Raw genomic sequence first — 17,254 nt, 5'->3', positions numbered from 1 at the left:
TGTGGTTGCTCAGCTTGTTTGCATGAGCCCAATTGCCATTTATTTTCATACCTACCTGAACCTCTAGTTCTGGGGCAGCTAGCACTGTACCCCACATATGTTGTGAACTACAACTCCTATCATCTCTGACTATTGGCTGTGCAGGCTGAGGCTGATGGGACTTGTAGGGTGGAATTCAACATTGCGCTGATGGAACCATCTCCCCTCCCCTCTCCTCCCCCTGTACACTGTTCTGGGGTTCTGCTAACCATCCAGAGTGGATTTTAGAGGAAGGGGGAAATGGGGAAAGGAGAGAGGGGGAAACCCCATTGCACTTCCACTAGAGCACCAGGTTGGCTGAATTTAGTGCCAAATCACCTGGAGAGCACTGGGTTGGGGAAGACTGCTCCAGCTCATATTCGATTTCCTGACTCTCCTCTGACTAAACTTGCTTCTGACTGAACAAGCACAATTTTTTTACAAACACAGCTTGTTATGTTATGCAATCACAATCATTCAACAACATGACAAAACAGCAATCCTAACAGAGTAGTCCACTAAACAATGCAGTATTTATATTTATTTAGTTCTTGGAACTGGGTACAGCCAGACTGTAGCAGACCCCTATCCTGGACAGCCACTTCTAATCAGTGTACTGTAGACATTATTCAGCTCGATGAGCCAAAGGTCTAACTCAGTATAAGCAGCTTATTTGGAATGTATATGCCACATAATCAGGCTTCTGTATGGGAATAGAGACCTAATCCCACTGCTTTTTTCCTAAAAAAAAAAAAAAAAAAGGTGCCCATACTCCCAATGAAGTTGTCAGAGCAAGTGCCACACTTTTTAACAAGAAGAAGAGGTGCTGGTACTTTGTACCCTTGAGAACCCCCTGAAAAAAGCACCGCCTAATCCTTTTCAATTTATTACTTCCATATAGTGAGTGAGCTGTTCAAAATAACAATAGCTTGTTTGCACTTTATATTAGAAAATAAGTAGCTGAATACAACTCACTGAATGATAGGTTTAATAGCTTTTTCTTTTCAATGAATTATTACCTTCATCCTCAGGTTCCTCCTCTTCCTCGTTAGCCTCAGGATAATACCTTGAGTCCATCTGCTTCTGTAAAGCCTCCAGTTTACTCTCATAATCCTAAAAGAGCAAACAGATGAGCAGTTAATAATCCTATTGCCTGAGTTTTGATATTATGTGCTGAGTCCAGGTAAAACCAAGAAATTATTCCATTCCCTGATCAATACTTTCCATTTCCTTAGTAATCACCATTTCAGTTTAGTGGATTGTGAAGTTTCCTGAGATACAGAATTATAAGAAACTATACCTACATAGATTACTCATAATCTTAAATAATGTGGGACATTAGATGGGGACTATTATGTGGAGTTCTTGACCTTTTACAAATGTGATTATATAAGAATCTGGCTTGCTGGGAGATGCAAATCCTAGTCATTATTTCTCTTGCACTTTAGGTGGTATAGCGCAGGGGTGGGCATATAGATTTTATGTAGATAAAGCAGGGATGTCTGACTTCCAACTGTTTGATAATGGAAACAACAAAATGACCCCCCCCCCCAAATTATACTGTAGAAATGGGGGGCGGCAGCACACACACAAACCAGGAATGTGTGTGTGTGAAACTGTGAGCTCAATTCTCTCTAGTATTCAAAACAAATTCCTGAGCTCAGAATTCTTTAATTTAAGTAAACATTTTTTGCACTTAGCTCCAGTTACTGCTTCTCAGGCCACTACTAAAATGCATACACACAGTAGATCCTGCAAGCCTAAAGTCTGCCCTGTGCTATATAGTGTCACATCCTGGAAATGATTGTCTCCCCTACCAATTACAGTGCAACTTGTCTGCTTTATGCTACTCTTGTAACATGTGCAAAAAGCAACCTGCTTATTACTTACAAGTCTTTGCTGCTCCAGAAGGTAATTGGCTTCTTCTCTTTCCTTCCGGTACTGATCTTCCAGTTCCTGAAGCCTACAGAGAAAAAGGAATGACAGAATGTCCATGCAGTACTGAAAATTGCAGAGAACCATTACATTTCCTATTCCCCTGCCATGTTACCTTCTGCATATCCAACCCCTGCCCCCTCTCGTGTGTGTAAGTGTGAAGTTGCCTTATACTGACTTAGACCATTGCCAGCTAGTGCAGTATTGTCTCCTCTCACTTCAGGATTCTCTGGCAGAGGCCTTTCCTATCACCTGCCAACTGGAGATGCAGGCATTGATTCTGGGACCTTCTCTACATTCTCTGCATGCAATGCATGTACTCTGTTACTGAGCTACCACCCTCTGAATTATGAAGCCCTGTCAATGAGCTCTTCTGCATTCTTCCTTCCACTCACCTCTGTTCCATCTCCTGCTTCATGTCAATGCCTTGTTTCTCCAACAGCTCTCTTTGGGCAAAAGCCCAGTCCACTGGTTCAGCTGGGGTCTCTGCACATGGAGTTCGCTCCCGCTCCTGGCGTGCCTGCTCAGGGTGGTTAAATCGAAATACATGGCTCTTTCCCATGATTATGCGATTTCCTGTGCAGAGAGGGGCACATATTTACTAGAGGGGTTGAAATAGGATGGAATTCCAGAAACTGATCAACGCATTGCTAATATGATGAAATTATGTCCAACTGCAAAGCTTCTGTCCCATGTCATATACAACTCACCTGTCCCTAATGACTTCAGTCCATTTGGGACAAAGAGGCCCTCTTTCAGAAAATTATTTCCATGAGCATTATTTTATCAGGGAGAACTTTCCAACCATAAGAGCTGTTTGAAAGTGGATTGGACTCGTTCAGAAGGTAGTGGACTCTCCTTCATTGGAGATTTTTAAGCAGTGTTTGGATGGCCACCTGTCATCTCTAATTGAAATTCCTGTATTGCAGGGGGTTGGACTAGATGACGCTCAGGGTCCCTTCCAACTGTACAATTCTGTGATTCTATGATTCCACAAGTCTATCCCTCCATGGTAGAGAGCTACCTGATTTTATGGAGTCTCTTACAACACTTTTCTCCTATTCCTGATTCCCTTCTACTGGAGAATGAACCTACCTGATCTTAAGATGCTGGGCTCTGTTACTTTCTTTCCATTGACATAGGTGTCTGCTCCCTCACAAGGTTCTAGAGTCACCACTGCTATGGAAAACGCACAAAGGGAATTGGGAGAGGACAAGGAATAAAACAATGTGTGAGAATTACAGAGAACAACCTTCCCCACAATCTTCTTACAAATACGATCAATAAGCTGGCTGAGAGGGGAACCAAAACCTCTGCATTAAACCTTGATGGGCAGCAACATACAGAAAGCAAGGCAATGCCTTCATTCCCAAAAACAATTTTTGTTAGATATGATACTTTAGACTTGAAGGTATCTGTTCATAATAACACATCAAGATGTGGCCCAGAGGCTCCAAAGGAGCTATAGGGATAAGGTTGGACAAAAATATTTGCTGCTTGAGGCAAAGGATAATATTATGCTCACTCCCCCATTACATATACAAATGCAGGCTGGACTATTGGTTGAACCTTACTTTAACACTCAATGGGACAGTGTCCTCTAATGCTGGGAAGGGGAACCTGTGACTCGCCAGAAGATTTTGGACTCCAACTTCCATCAGCCTCAGTCACCATGGCCAATCAATTATTATGTGTCTGGAGAACCACAGGTGCCCCATTGTTGCTCTGTAGCAACTAAGGGCAACATATATGAAAAGCTAGAATGTGTTTTATTCAGTCTTGTGGCAGGACTGTTGTGATTATTGCTAAAAGCCTGCAGAGGTCAAACTGAGCTGATACAACTGAGAAGCAAAGAGACAGCATTTCCCAATGCAGTTACTTTCCAATGTGCTCCATTTTGAAAGGCAGGTAGGGAAGAAAGTGGTATTCTGCATACCCACTGGCAGCAATGGAGACAAATGACTTAGAGAAGCTCAGTTCTAACTAGGTAGAAAAGGAAGCCCAAGAATCGTGAGGCTCTCTGTATGGGGATACCTTCACTGCCAGCCTTAGTGTCACTTCGGAATATGCAGTGCTCTTCTTTGATGAAGTGACCGCTGAGGACAATGTCCTGCCTCCTCTCAGCATCTTCTCGACCAACCCTGTTGGGGCAAAACACAGTTGCTGAGGTTTCCAAAACAGCAATGCATTTTAGGTGCTTTCTGATTAATAACAGAGCTCCTTGGACCAACCCTATTAGGGTCCCAATGGACAGGAAAGCTAGAAGAATGCCTTTGCAGAAAGCATCACACACACCCCAAGTCTTGTTTAGCTGCAGTAACTATTGGTTTGCTTCTAGTCACAATTCAAGATGCAGGTTATATAGAAAGCCTTAAGCAGGCTGGGCCAAGTCTATCTTAGTGAGCACCTTCTCTCTTATGAACTACTGTGTCCATTAAAACCAACAGATGAGGGCCTGTTGGGGATCTCACTTCTGCTCCATATCCATAAGGAGCAGGGCTGTTTTTGTAGTCTTGTTACAGCTCTGAAATGTCCTCTAGGCAATGACTCAATCCCCAGTCCAGATCTAGGTACTTAAGCATGAGTCCTTTACCAAAATGTGGGTAAGGTTCAAATACACATCCCACTGAAAGCAAATCTAGGCAGTATTTGCATTCAGACGCTTGTGTGATTTACACTCATAGTTACTCTGTTCCAGCAAATTATATGTATATGGATTGCAGAAGCCTGCTTCCACACATGGATCTCCTTAGTCTAGCCTTCCCCAACCAGGTGCCCTCCAGATGTTTCAGGCTACAACTATCATCAGCCCTAACCGGTACATAGTCCAAAGTATCTGGAGGGCATCAGGCTGGAAGGCTGCCTTAGCTGAATGTATGTATGAAAGAAGAAAGTGATCTGTGAAATCCTTTTAGCTTTGCCACTTTCTGGCTCCTAAATAGTTGGATGGTTTTGGATAATCCATCCTTTTGCTGTACATTTTTGTTGTTGTATTTTTGTATATTTTTTGCTGTTTTCCCGCTTCTTCACTGCTAGATATGCATGCACAGACTTGGAGAGTAACTAAGTGTGTTTTACTACTTTTAGTATTTGTTAATGTTTTGTGCTGTACACTGCCTAGGGGGTTTTTCCTTTAGATGGAAAGGCAATGTAGAGATGTTATAAATAACCATGCACACATACAAAAAGGTTCGATGTGCCAAATTCAGTCTGTGACATCTCCAGTTGACATTTGAATGTAAAACTGCTGGTGAAAATCACATCAATGTCCATCTTCTCTGTTAATCCTGGCAAAGTTGTAATTGTTACTATCATTATTACCTGGTTATTCCATCTTTAATGTAATACAGAAGGCACTCGGACATGAGTGGGTCCTCATTTAGGTTGACCAGATGTGGTGTCTAAGAGAGACAAGAGAGAGGTAGAGCGGGGGGGGGGGAGAGAGATTAACACCCTTTTCTTTCACAGGCCAAGGCCTAGCCTTGCTCTTCTGACAAGTCTGCCCTTTTTCAGAGTGACCTAAATGTGCCACAGCATTAATAGCCCAAGACGTTTTGCTTCCATCCCACACCCCACACCCCACCCCACCCCCACCCCACACACATATTCCACATATGTGGGGGGGGCCTGATGAATCTTACCTGAGCACAGGCTGATAGACAGTGCCTGCCACCAAATTTAAGGGGAACAGCTAAGTTCAGCGGGTGTGGGGTAGGCCTGCCGCCACCACCGCCATGCCTCCGCCATGCCTCCGCCCCCACTGCTCGCCCTTCACAACCACTCACTGCTTGCCTGTGCTGCTCACCCTTGCCCCCCCCCCATTCCCACTCACCCTCCCACCCAACTCTCATCCGGCACTCCAGCGATCGTCGACAGAGTCGCACCAGAGTGATGAACCAGAAGCTGCTTTGGTGCGACTGTGCTGACAATCGCCAGAGTGAGTGTCTTTTGGTCAGGCACTCATGCCAGAGCAACAGACCAAAAAAAAAAAAAAAGGACATTCCAGGATAGAAACAGAAGCCGGGACTGACTTTAAAATGGGACAGTTGGCAGGTCTGCTTGTGGCACCTTAAAGACTTAACACATTAAGATTCACTTCATCAGTATGATCCAATGGATGACATATGGGGACTCCTCCAATCACAACGTAGAACCTTTTTAGGCTGAGGGGTGCATGGAAAGTTGTTGGGGGCTATATCCCAGCATTGGCAGGGGCCAGATCCATACACCCTTTACACACACTCACACACATACCTCCCATGAAAACATAGCCATATTTTAAATTCTCAGTAACTCAGTTGAAGTTGCACCTTCCATTTTCCTCATATACTTGATTTATAAAGTTTATAAGAAGAGGGAAAGCTCTGCTACCTCCATTTTCTGTCCTGACTGTGCAAAAAGCAGAATGAACTCGCTAATCCCTGCAAAATCATTCAATTATCATCAGTGTATAACCAAACTGCAAGCCCCACCTTAATTACTCAAGGCCTCAAACTTCAACACGCATTTACATTCCAAAAATATTATGTATGCAGTCACAAAAAACACTGCCACTTTTCATATTTGCAAGGGCCAGAAGTCCACCTCTTTCAGACCCTGCAAGTGTCCCTATTTCCTAGGGATGTCCCTGATTTAGAGAAGCTGTCCCAGTTTCTGATTCAATCCCAGAATGTCCTGCTTTTCCTTATGATGTCCCTATTTTCATTGGAGAAATGTTCGAGGATATGGAGTTATCCGACCCCAAGCCATCTGAGCCACCTTCCTGTAAAGGGAAGGTTTTTTTTAATGCTTAATATTTTATTATGCTTTTATATGTGTTGGAAGCTGCGCAGAGTGGCTGGGGCAACCCAGTAAGATGTGTGGGGTATAAATAGTAAAATTATCATTATGGACTGAGACGTCCCTATTTTCATTGAAGAAATGTTGGAGGGTATGCTCTCTAAGGCTTTTTCACTTCTGCTTGAGATTCTTGTATCAGATCTTCTTGCAGAGTAAGGAGCAGCAACTGCACAACATCAAAACTCTCCTCCTGCCCTGCCTTCAAACATATAGCTACTTGTCTTAGAAAGTTTATTTCCTTCAATTTCTATGTCTCCAAAATGGAAATAATGAGCCATTTTATCAAGCATTTCCCCACACAATACAAAGTGATATAAAAATTATTAATAAAAATGTGATTCATCCTACTGAAACAACATGCTCACATTACCAAGTGTTCAGAAAAGAAGCACATTTTAATTTCAAAGGTCTCACTCTGCCACGTGCAAGGTCCTCATTTTGGGGGTTCAACAGATCAACATTATGTTAGATCAAATGACTTACAGAACATTACTGCCATTGCCATCATGGAATCCCTTCTTGGAAAAATATTAGCATTGCAACTATCACAGCAATCTGAACACCATGCAAAGTGGACCAGATACCATTTACTCATGCAAGGATTGGAATCCCACAAATAGCAAACATGCGTCCAAGCAGTTTTCCACTTGTCCTGTGCTTCAACTCCAGAAAACCTGCTCTTTAACACTAAATTGGGGGGGGAGGCTGAAAACTCAACTGCCATTTGTTCCAATTTAGCGCTAAACCATGGGTTTTCCAGGGGGGAAGCAGATGGGCAAATGGAAGTGTGGATGAACCCTAAGTTTCAACAACTGTTCTCAGTATGAAATTATCATCTTCACTGAAAAGCTGTACCAATGCACTTTAAACGCTGATCAATCAGTCAGAAGTAAGGCAGTGAAATGATTACAATCAGTTGATTGACAGCCCTGCTTATAAGTATGAGCAGTTACTGGAGCAGGCACGCAGATGCAACCGCCATGGCTGAGCTCTGTTCTCCTGCCTCTAAGCAATCAACACCTGAGGCCTCTCTGGAGAGAGGAGGCAGTATGATGCAGAGCTCTCTCCACTACTGAATTAGGCACCATGTAACGTAACATACTTTGCTTGTGACATGGAGCAGAGTCATGGGTGAACAAACAAGCTTATTACATCACCCTTTGTAATGATTTCAATTATGTAATTCATAGAAAACATGCTGAATGTTGCTGTGCCTTCCTTCTCCCTGAACTACTTCTAGTCACCGTGTACAGAATTCAGAATGTTTTCTTGGCACCAAACAGTACAAACCAATTGTCTGAAAAGGAATCACACAGATCACTCCAATACAACCCCTTAACAAGACCAACCTTCTTGGGGGAAAACACCCCTACACTCTCCAGGAAAACATCCTGGGGTTTAACTGGGGGTTTGACTGGGGGTGGCTACGTGACAAAGGAAGAAAGAAAAAAAAGAATTCAAATGCGCAATATGTCAAAATAAATCATTATCACAAACATATGAATCAAAGTGTTCTACTATAAACTGTTCTAGTAATCATATGTAAATTTTGATAAATGAAACAAAGACCTAAGGAACTAACATTGATGTTCCTTGCTAGAGTGTTGAGTTCCCCACTCCTTGCTACCTTCTGAAATACGTTGTGCTATTGGACCTGTAATAATTTCACACATACCCAGAAGAACAGGGGTTGATAAACTGTATTAGAATCAGGACAAGGCTTCTTTTGGCTCTGCCTGAGCATAACTAATATGATGTAAGAAGACTAGTTCTAGGCAGTTGGGTTATAGGGTTGTACAAACACCATTAGTTCTACTTCTTGCCTCCCTATGCTGTTGGGTGGGGAAAGTGCTATCAAACAGTCCTCTTTTCGTGTTCACTGTACTGAAGAAAAACACCTTTAACATATCTATGTGTTTTAATAGCAAGAGATTTTGATTTAAAATATCAATGAATGAAGAGAGAATATGCATTCATAGAGTTCTTGGTCCTCCAGCAACTGGAGTGGACTGTTAGTGGGGATTAGACACATGCACAGAAGATGGGTCTATCAATGACTATTAACCATGAAGGCTAAATGGGACCCTCATGTTTGGAGGCAAGATGCCACTGACGACTGGTTGCTGAATATCTGTCATGCTCTCCTTGTGGGCTCCCTTGTGCCATCTTGTTGGCCACTGAGTAGATGGATCTCTTCTTATGTTCTTATGAATAAGGGAGTACCCCCAAGTGTAACTACTCAGCAGGACAGGCCTAATTCTGTTTCTTTCAAGCAGCCCAATGGAAACAGAAACAAGCTACTGCTGGATCTTCTAATAGAAATTTAATATGGGCTATCGCTAGATGAGTAATAATTGTGTAGCAGCAGCAGCAGCCCATTCAGAAAGGGGGCAAAACATTCATTCAAAATGCTAATGAAAACTTCTATGTATCACCAGAGTCTCAGGTGGAGTTTTGTCTCTATATTTTATACACACACACACACACACACACACATATATATATATATATACATATAGCCATTAGCAGATATCAAAATGCAATTGAGCACAGTGGAAGAGGCAGAAAAAGAATCCTACCTTTTTAGGTGAAAATACTCCCAGTGTACCACCATCTTCTCTCATAGCCACTCCCATTTCTGCAAGCAAAGCTTCCCTGGAAAATACCAAAGGATGAAACTAGAACTTAAACAACTCTGCCAAGGCCTGGATCTTGTAGCATTCAGAAAGAGACTGCACCATGCTCTCTAAACAAAATTGATGGTAACAGACATAAATCATTAAAATGCTGGTCTTGGGGAAGTATTGATGCTGGGGAAGGATAAACAGGGGTGAGTGGAAAAGTAGCATAGGTAAATGTTAACAGCAGGCTCTGAGGCACAGAAACAGCCATGCTTTTAGAGGAAACATGTGATGAAATTAAAGATGAGCCCTCTTCACTTGGCTTTCTGCTAAACTTGATGGGGCAGGGAGAGATTTCTTGCACTCCAACATGCACTATGCGTTTTTCAAAAAGTAACGTATGAAATGGTTCTTCCTGGCCCAATAATTCCCAGCATCCCAGGCTCTCTAGTCATCATAAATGGGGAGTCTATGAGCTGAAACAGCCTCCATGTGGCAATTGCTCCTCATGATGACTTTCACAGATGGCTCTCTGCCAATACATGGAGTGTTTCTCTGTTATACTGAGGCCATACTGCGATGAAACAAAATGTCAAACCACATAGACTCAGGTGTGAACTTTTTATATGAATATACCACACCAGACTGATAGCTTGACTCCTACCTCTCCATACGAATTGCTTCTGTCCTGCGCAGCTTTTCTTCCCATGTTTCATTCAGCTCAGCAATGATCTTCTCAGTTTCCTGCAATGGGAAAGTTGAACATAAAACATTGAACTAGGAATATATTGCCTGCAATGCATTATGCAGAGCTTATCAACCTTTCTCTAGGACAGGGATGGTAAATCTGTGGCCCTCCAGTTTTGCTGAACTAAAACTCCCATCATCCCCAGTCAATGGCTATGCTGGCTGGGGTTGATGGGAGCTGGAGTCCAACAACTTCTGGAGGGCTTCAGATTCCCTGTCCAGGATGCAACAATCAGAACAACTTTATTCCACGACTGGAATATGCACAGTGCACATTCACGTTTGACCTGATCATAGTTAACAGGTGGCTTCAAATTATTTCCAACATTATCTGAACAAGGTTATAATATTTAAAGGCAACACTGGAGACTAACTATGGAGTCTCTGCTATGGTCTCTTTCTACCAAATTTCCCACCATCAATATCTCTGTAGTACAAATATGGCATGCATGATCTTGGCTCTTACCTTCAGTCTCTCAATGGCTTCTTCACTACCTGGAGCAAACATGATGCGTTCGTGGAGACTGGAGACCGAAGCAGCTCGGCTGGACAAGGCTGAGAGTGAGGAGGACGGGCTCATTCCTACCAAGGCATTGGTCACTGTGGAGAGATTGTCATGGCGTTGACTCATATCTGCCACTCTACGATTATCATTATTGTTCTGAAAGTCGGACATGTCTAAGGGGTTCGGGAGGGGAGAAAGAAGAGGGAAAGACACAAAGACAAGAAGGAAGGAAAAGATAGAGAAAAGAAATGCAGTTGGGAAATAGCAACATGATGCAATGAGGAGAAAGGTAGAAATTCAACGAAGAGATACACAGACAATAATGTGGGTATAGGTGCCAGGGCAGGAGCCTAACATCAGCTTATCTTAAGTCTCACTTTGCTCATGCCTGTGCCTTGGGGGAAATGGACAGCTTACTGAAGATCTTGTCTACAACCACTGTGGACCCCTTCTCCTCTAGCATCATAGGCAGGGGATAGAAACATTCCTGGATAACATGTCCATTAAGGCCATGAAGGAGAAGATTTCAGGACTAATGGGATCTGGAGTTTAACAACATCTGGAAGGTCATGGGATCCCGACCCCTGCAACACATGTTCTAGATATGTAATATAGACATCTGCTCTCAGATAAAGGTTGGATCTTTGGCTGGTGTCAAATGCTCCAAAGCTTCCTGTCATTACACATCTGTTGCATCATTACTATCGATAAAAACCAGAAAAGGCCCCAAAATGAAGAGCATAGAATAAATAAACTTTGTGGGTCTAACAGGAAAATTCAAACACTGTTGAAACAGGTAATATTAGTATCAGCGTTTTTTACATCCAAGGGTATTGCATGTTAACAACACATTAGTTTTATGAGGTTCATGTCCAAACTAAAACAAATAAATGTTTCCAGCAAAAGTTTAGTGTTTAAAGAGTTAGTGTTAGCATAATATTAATGAGCCCAAGAGCTTGAATTTAGAACCAAGTGACCAAGTGTTCAACTTCCCATCTGTTTGTGAAGGTCAGAATGGAAGTGTTGCTTGAAAAAGCAGAACCATAGACACACCATCTTCCCTATATGGATCAAGATAGTCATTGAGTATCAGCCATTTCGGTCAAAACTCAAAGAAAAAAGGGAAAGTAGGAGGTTAGCTATTGGGAATTCCCAAGGCATTTCTTGTTCATTCATCTAGATCAGGATATGATGGCTGCTGTTTCCATTTTTTTGGCAGCGTCTAAGATTAGGACAAAAGCTGTGCATATTCAGAGACTCTGAAATGAGTGACCTTTGTTGAATTGATTTATTGGTTTGGCGTGACCCCCGCTAATTGATTTACGATCCACAATTAGCTCTTTATGCCCGGCGCGCTTCCTCCTAGCTGCGCCACTCAGCTCCGTCTTCAGTAGCTCTCCAGTCACGCCTCAGCAGAGTTAAACACAGCGGTGAAAACTGTCACATAGCTTCACTCAGCTTCCGACAAACACACAGAGACCAGGTTTGTCTAATATCAGTCCTTTATTCCGACTTTCCCCAGGAATCTCCTGGGCTCACCGCCTCCATGACTAAAAACTGCGACCTCTTCCCTCAGAGAACAGAGGGGAACAGAGACGAAACTCCTCCCAGCTTCGAAAGCTGACGTCAGAATGCTGAGGCATCATGGGAACTTCTTAACCTGTTAAGTTCCAAACCCAACACCCCCTCTTGCCGAACCATTCTGACAAGACCTTGTTGAGTTCAACACCTTTCCCTTTGCCTTGTGCCCCTTCCCGGCATCTTTCCCAGGCACCTGTTGAACCCCTTCAACACTCCCAGAATCACACTGTGCGACACTTTTCCACGCACTTGTGACCTGATACCCTACTGACCCATTTGGGCCAGCAGTTGTGTCTTCTCCGTCAGATCCTTCCCCCTCTGACTTGACACCCTGTTTGTGAGCTTTCTCCATTGCGCTAACCGGAGATGAAGCCTCACACCTGGACACTCCTTTCACAACCTTTGGAGATGCCCAGACCTGCCCTGAACCCTGATCTTGGACCTGGTCCCCATCACCGGGTTCTGAACCCTGATCTTGGACCTGGTCCCCATCACCGGGATCAGCCTCTGGCTCCCTTTCCTCCTCAGAATCAGACAGACATTCTGAGAGAAAAACAGGACCATCCCTGAGTCTTGAACACTCATCCTGTTCACAGAACTCAGCCTGCTTACTGACCAGCAGCTTGGTTTGATCACCCTCTGGGTATGCAAACTTCCACCCATTGAAGATCATTTCCTGAACCTTTGGACCACCTGCCTCAAAGAGCTCAAAGGGCTCTTTGGCTACCCTCCCAAACCCGGGAAAACCATGTACCTGTGCACCCTTGCATGCCCTGCACCCTAGGGACCTCCCACATTTCCGGAGTTTGTACCCTTTTGTGCACCTGTGCAACTTTTGCACATGACTGGGAACCTTAGCACACTGCACCTGTGCTTTTCCAGCATTCCCACCACCCTCCAGAGGTGACTCCAGAACAAAGAGATTGTTCTGCCCCCTTTTCACGTTGGCCACTTGTTTCCCCCCAACGTAGACCTCTAGCTCCTCCTGTAAAGGAGAAAGAAACATGTTAGCCACAGCAGAAACCGACTTTCTCATTCCGTCTGCTAACATCACAGTTGTGTCCTGTTGAAACAGCTCTGCAGTTCCGCATTTCGCCAGCAGGCTTGCTTAGCAGGTGCTGACCAACAGCAGTATTCAAAACCCAGCGCATCACCGTGTCCTGGCTGGAGTTGTTCTTCACAGTTGCCATAGAAGCAGTGATAAGAAAACAACCCTCCCCAGCGTCTGAACCACGTCTTTCCCTTGCGTTCCCACGCTGGCCTCCTCTCCGAGACTGACTCCCATGAGAACTCAGCTGGTTGACCTTGGGACCTTCCTGCCCAGCTGTCTCCACTCTCCATGGGCAGCAACGACGAACTCCAGTGGAAAAACACTGCCCGGGGCTCCTCCCAGCCGGCTTGGCCCTCCTTCTCCGGAAAAGCACTCCTTGCCAGCTCCGCCCCCTCTGGCCTGGCTCCCACTGCGGCTTTCTGGGAACCTGCTTTGTTGACATTCCACTCCAGCACGCACAGTGGACAAGCCTTTACACTTGCCTTTGGAATCCTTCGCCCCCCCCGATCTGCTCACCAGCACTCCTTGAGGCTAAAGCATCAGGAACAGGGGCTGCAGCCATCTCTAGGCTTTTGGCAATACTTCTCCAGGGCTCTGGCCTCCTGCTGAAGCTTCACAGCACATCCCAGCACAGCCCTTGCTGACTTTACGCCCTTGCTCAACTTCTTAGAGTGAGCTGTTCAATCGGAACGTCCTCCAAGACCTGGCTGCCTGCCATTTTCTTCCGTTCTCCCAAGGGGCCCCAAGCTGTACTCACAGATCACAAGCTCCTCCGGCACCCATCCGTGGGGAAACGATTTTCCAGCTGCTCTTCAGCTCCCAGCACTCAGCTCTCAGCACAGGCAACCACTTAGTGTCTTTCAGCTGCTCTGAGCTCCGCAGCTCTCCTTTGCCTCTTAACACCAGGCAAAAACTCCTGCCAGCGACTTCAAACGCATTCCGGCAGCCTCAAAGCGTTCCTGTGACAGTTTTACGATCGGTGATTAAGGGCCCATAACCTGTTGAATTGATTTATTGGTTTGGCGTGACCCCCGCTAATTGATTTACGATCCACAATTAGCTCTTTATGCCCGGCGCGCTTCCTCCTAGCTGCGCCACTCAGCTCCGTCTTCAGTAGCTCTCCAGTCACGCCTCAGCAGAGTTAAACACAGCGGTGAAAACTGTCACATAGCTTCACTCAGCTTCCGACAAACACACAGAGACCAGGTTTGTCTAATATCAGTCCTTTATTCCGACTTTCCCCAGGAATCTCCTGGGCTCACCGCCTCCATGACTAAAAACTGCGACCTCTTCCCTCAGAGAACAGAGGGGAACAGAGACGAAACTCCTCCCAGCTTCGAAAGCTGACGTCAGAATGCTGAGGCATCATGGGAACTTCTTAACCTGTTAAGTTCCAAACCCAACAACCTTCCTGCTCAAAGAAGTCCCCTTCTAAATTTTACCTTTTCACTGCATTTTAACAAGGAATAGGAAACTGAAAGAGTCCAGGGCATGCATCTTTGTAATGCCAAAAAGGCCAAACATACCTGAGATGCATGAAATCCAGGAGAAGACCCTGAGGGTTTTACATGATGTAAATCTCATTTTCTGCTTCCCGAAACATTATAAACAACAATAACCAGAAACACCTCTCTCAGACTGTCCTGGTAAACCTTTTTGCAGCAATGGATAACGCTCTGGCCTTGCAATACAGTTGTCCTCTCCTCTGCAGCTAAATTATTCGGCCTCTGTTCAGAGGCCTAGCTAGCAGAGGCCTAGCATGGGGGGGGGGGGTGCTGTCGCCCCAGGCAGTGTTTTTTTTTGGGGGGGGGGTGCCTTCCTGCCGGTCATGAGCTGTTGCGTCCTTCTCAGGAACCCTCCAGCAGGACAAAGCCAAAGGAGAAGGCAACAGCTCAGGCATCCTGCGAGCCCAGCGCTGATCACAAAAGGAGCACGGGGTTGGCGCTTGCCTGTTGCCTCCTTCTCAGAGGCCCTCCACCTGGAGCCTGGAGGGCACCTGAGAAGGGCAAAACAGCTCAAGCATCCTGCAAGCTCAGTGCTGAGCATTGGAGAAGCAACGCTGCCCCTCTCCAATGCTGGGATCCAAGTCTGTGAGCCGGCCGTGCCTCCAAGCATCGGAGATACTGGAATAATCCAGGGCTGTGAGGGCACCCAGAAGGAACACGGCAGCTCAGGCACCCTGCAGGTCCTGTGCTGCCTGCAAAAGCAATGCAGGATTGGCACACGGAGCCGCTTCATCTCTCCGGTGAGGAGGACGCAGTTGCTTCGGTGGCGCGCCCCGCCTCCATGGCATGGCGTTCTCTCTCTGGCGTGTGCCCAGCAGCCCCGGGGTGGTGGTGGGACACGCTCCGCCGCTGGCTAGCCAACACAGCCTGGCAACCAGGCATCACTCTCACACCATTACAAAACTTGGTCTGCTTCCCCCATCCCCCACCCTTACAAAATCTCTTTGAGTATGGAAAGCCAAGACTATGGCTCTTGAGTAAAAAGCAGAGTAAATATTGATGCACTATTTCCTGAGGCTATGTTTTAGAAAAGGGCATTGGCAAGCAGGTTGGTAACTCAGCATAATTGTTAAATTAGTAACAACATCAGAAATCCAGGTGTAATCAGGTGAGCAGCACTGTTAACCACTCTGATTTGGGTTGGATTTCTGGTTCAATAAATCATATGTTTAATATGTTTAATAATATAAATAGATGTCTTGGGCTTTGTTCAGCAGATGGGCGGAGGGAAGGCAGAACCTGTGCAACCCGGGGGGGCGGGGCAGGCCCGGTTGGGTTTTTAATGCATGGACACTGGGTGATTTCTGAGAACATACAAGCCCTAGAAAATTTGGTTCGCCTGCCTGTGGTTTAAATGGCTGTTTTAGATCAGAGCGTAAGCTGCACTGCTCACAAACAAGGCACAGACTGCAGCGCCTTTTAACATGCCAGCAAAAGCCAGTTCATTCTGTTACACCCATCAGCCAATTAACTATTCCAGCAACATTCCTAACAGGTACAACCATACAATCAGCAGGAAGGCCAAATAGGATCACCAGTAACAACTGTGCCACCTGTGGCCTGAAGCAGATATCTTAGTTTCCTTCCTCCTTCCCTCTCCCACCCAGAACATATTCGTTAGACCCAGTCCAGCAGAAGCAGAAGCAGCAACAGCAGCAAAAGCAGCAGGAAACACAGTTACAGCATAGAGAAAGGAAACCTCAAGAGCATAGACTGCTCAGAAGATTTTAGTAGGCAAAGTTTCCAGGATAATAAGATTGTGAAAGACAAAGTCAAGGTATGGTGAAGAGCTGCAGGACCCCCAACTAAGGACGCAAGGCAAAATGGCGTGGAGGAGGTATAGATTGTGAAGTTTATTTTGTCTATGAGTGCATGTGTCAGTCAAGCCCAGAAAAGATCTCATTACAGGATTCTCAGGGTTTGGAATAGATCTTCTCCAATCATGAGGAGCAGTCTCACGCCTGGGCCTCTTCATGGGAGGAAAGATCATTTCTATGGAACAAGGTTATAATTAGAGTGCAGGACTCAGCACAGCAATCTCTCATTGGTGCTGTTGAAAGCAGTGGGTGCCCATCCAGGTTATGTTTAACACAGTGACTGGATTATCGCTGATGCTTCTTTTTTCCCTCCTCCCTACAGAAGACTGTATCAATATCAGGTTGGGGAGCTATGAAGGTGACCATGTTCCCAATAGCCTTGCTGAACTGTACTTGGGGAACTGTCTCCTTTCTCATGCTGTACCTATGTTCCTTAGCTATGACTGAGCCTGTCAGAAGCAGAGAAGCACACAAAATATCAGCAATGGGGAATACACACATTTAGGTCCTCCTGGAACAGGATTGGCTAAGAGAGATAGGAGAAGGGTGCGGGGGGAAGACAAAGAAAACAAGAGTAGGTTTATCTCATAGGTATAAAGAAACAACACCTGAGGGCCTTTCCACATTACCAGAAA

The 17,254-nt window shown here is 45.2% G+C and overlaps 1 protein-coding gene across 22 annotated transcripts in view; it reads right to left on the bottom strand.

Annotated features, from left to right (window-relative positions):
- The window catches only part of KIF1A (kinesin family member 1A), a 116,619-nt gene that overhangs the window by 51,909 nt on the left and 47,456 nt on the right, over positions 1 to 17,254 (bottom strand). For 10 of the 22 annotated variants that reach the window (XM_081006631.1, XM_081006642.1, XM_081006646.1 and 7 more), the window contains exons 14-23: positions 17,119 to 17,145; positions 10,627 to 10,838; positions 10,078 to 10,157; positions 9,372 to 9,447; positions 5,275 to 5,354; positions 3,988 to 4,094; positions 3,049 to 3,129; positions 2,349 to 2,529; positions 1,909 to 1,981; positions 1,038 to 1,131 (exon numbers count right to left, since the gene is read on the bottom strand). In XM_081006631.1, the coding sequence (XP_080862757.1) occupies positions 1,038 to 1,131; positions 1,909 to 1,981; positions 2,349 to 2,529; positions 3,049 to 3,129; positions 3,988 to 4,094; positions 5,275 to 5,354; positions 9,372 to 9,447; positions 10,078 to 10,157; positions 10,627 to 10,838; positions 17,119 to 17,145 (1,011 nt within the window). The remainder of the gene's footprint in view (positions 1 to 1,037; positions 1,132 to 1,908; positions 1,982 to 2,348; positions 2,530 to 3,048; positions 3,130 to 3,987; positions 4,095 to 5,274; positions 5,355 to 9,371; positions 9,448 to 10,077; positions 10,158 to 10,626; positions 10,839 to 17,118; positions 17,146 to 17,254) is intronic. The other 12 variants (XM_081006651.1, XM_081006636.1, XM_081006637.1 and 9 more) reach the window with 2 other exon arrangements.

Source organism: Podarcis pityusensis (genome assembly GCF_964106645.2).
Source record: "Podarcis pityusensis genome assembly, chromosome: 5".
Lineage (NCBI taxonomy): Eukaryota > Metazoa > Chordata > Lepidosauria > Squamata > Lacertidae > Podarcis > Podarcis pityusensis.
Note: the sequence above shows the minus strand (reverse complement) of the source record. Positions and strands in the feature narration are given on the sequence as shown.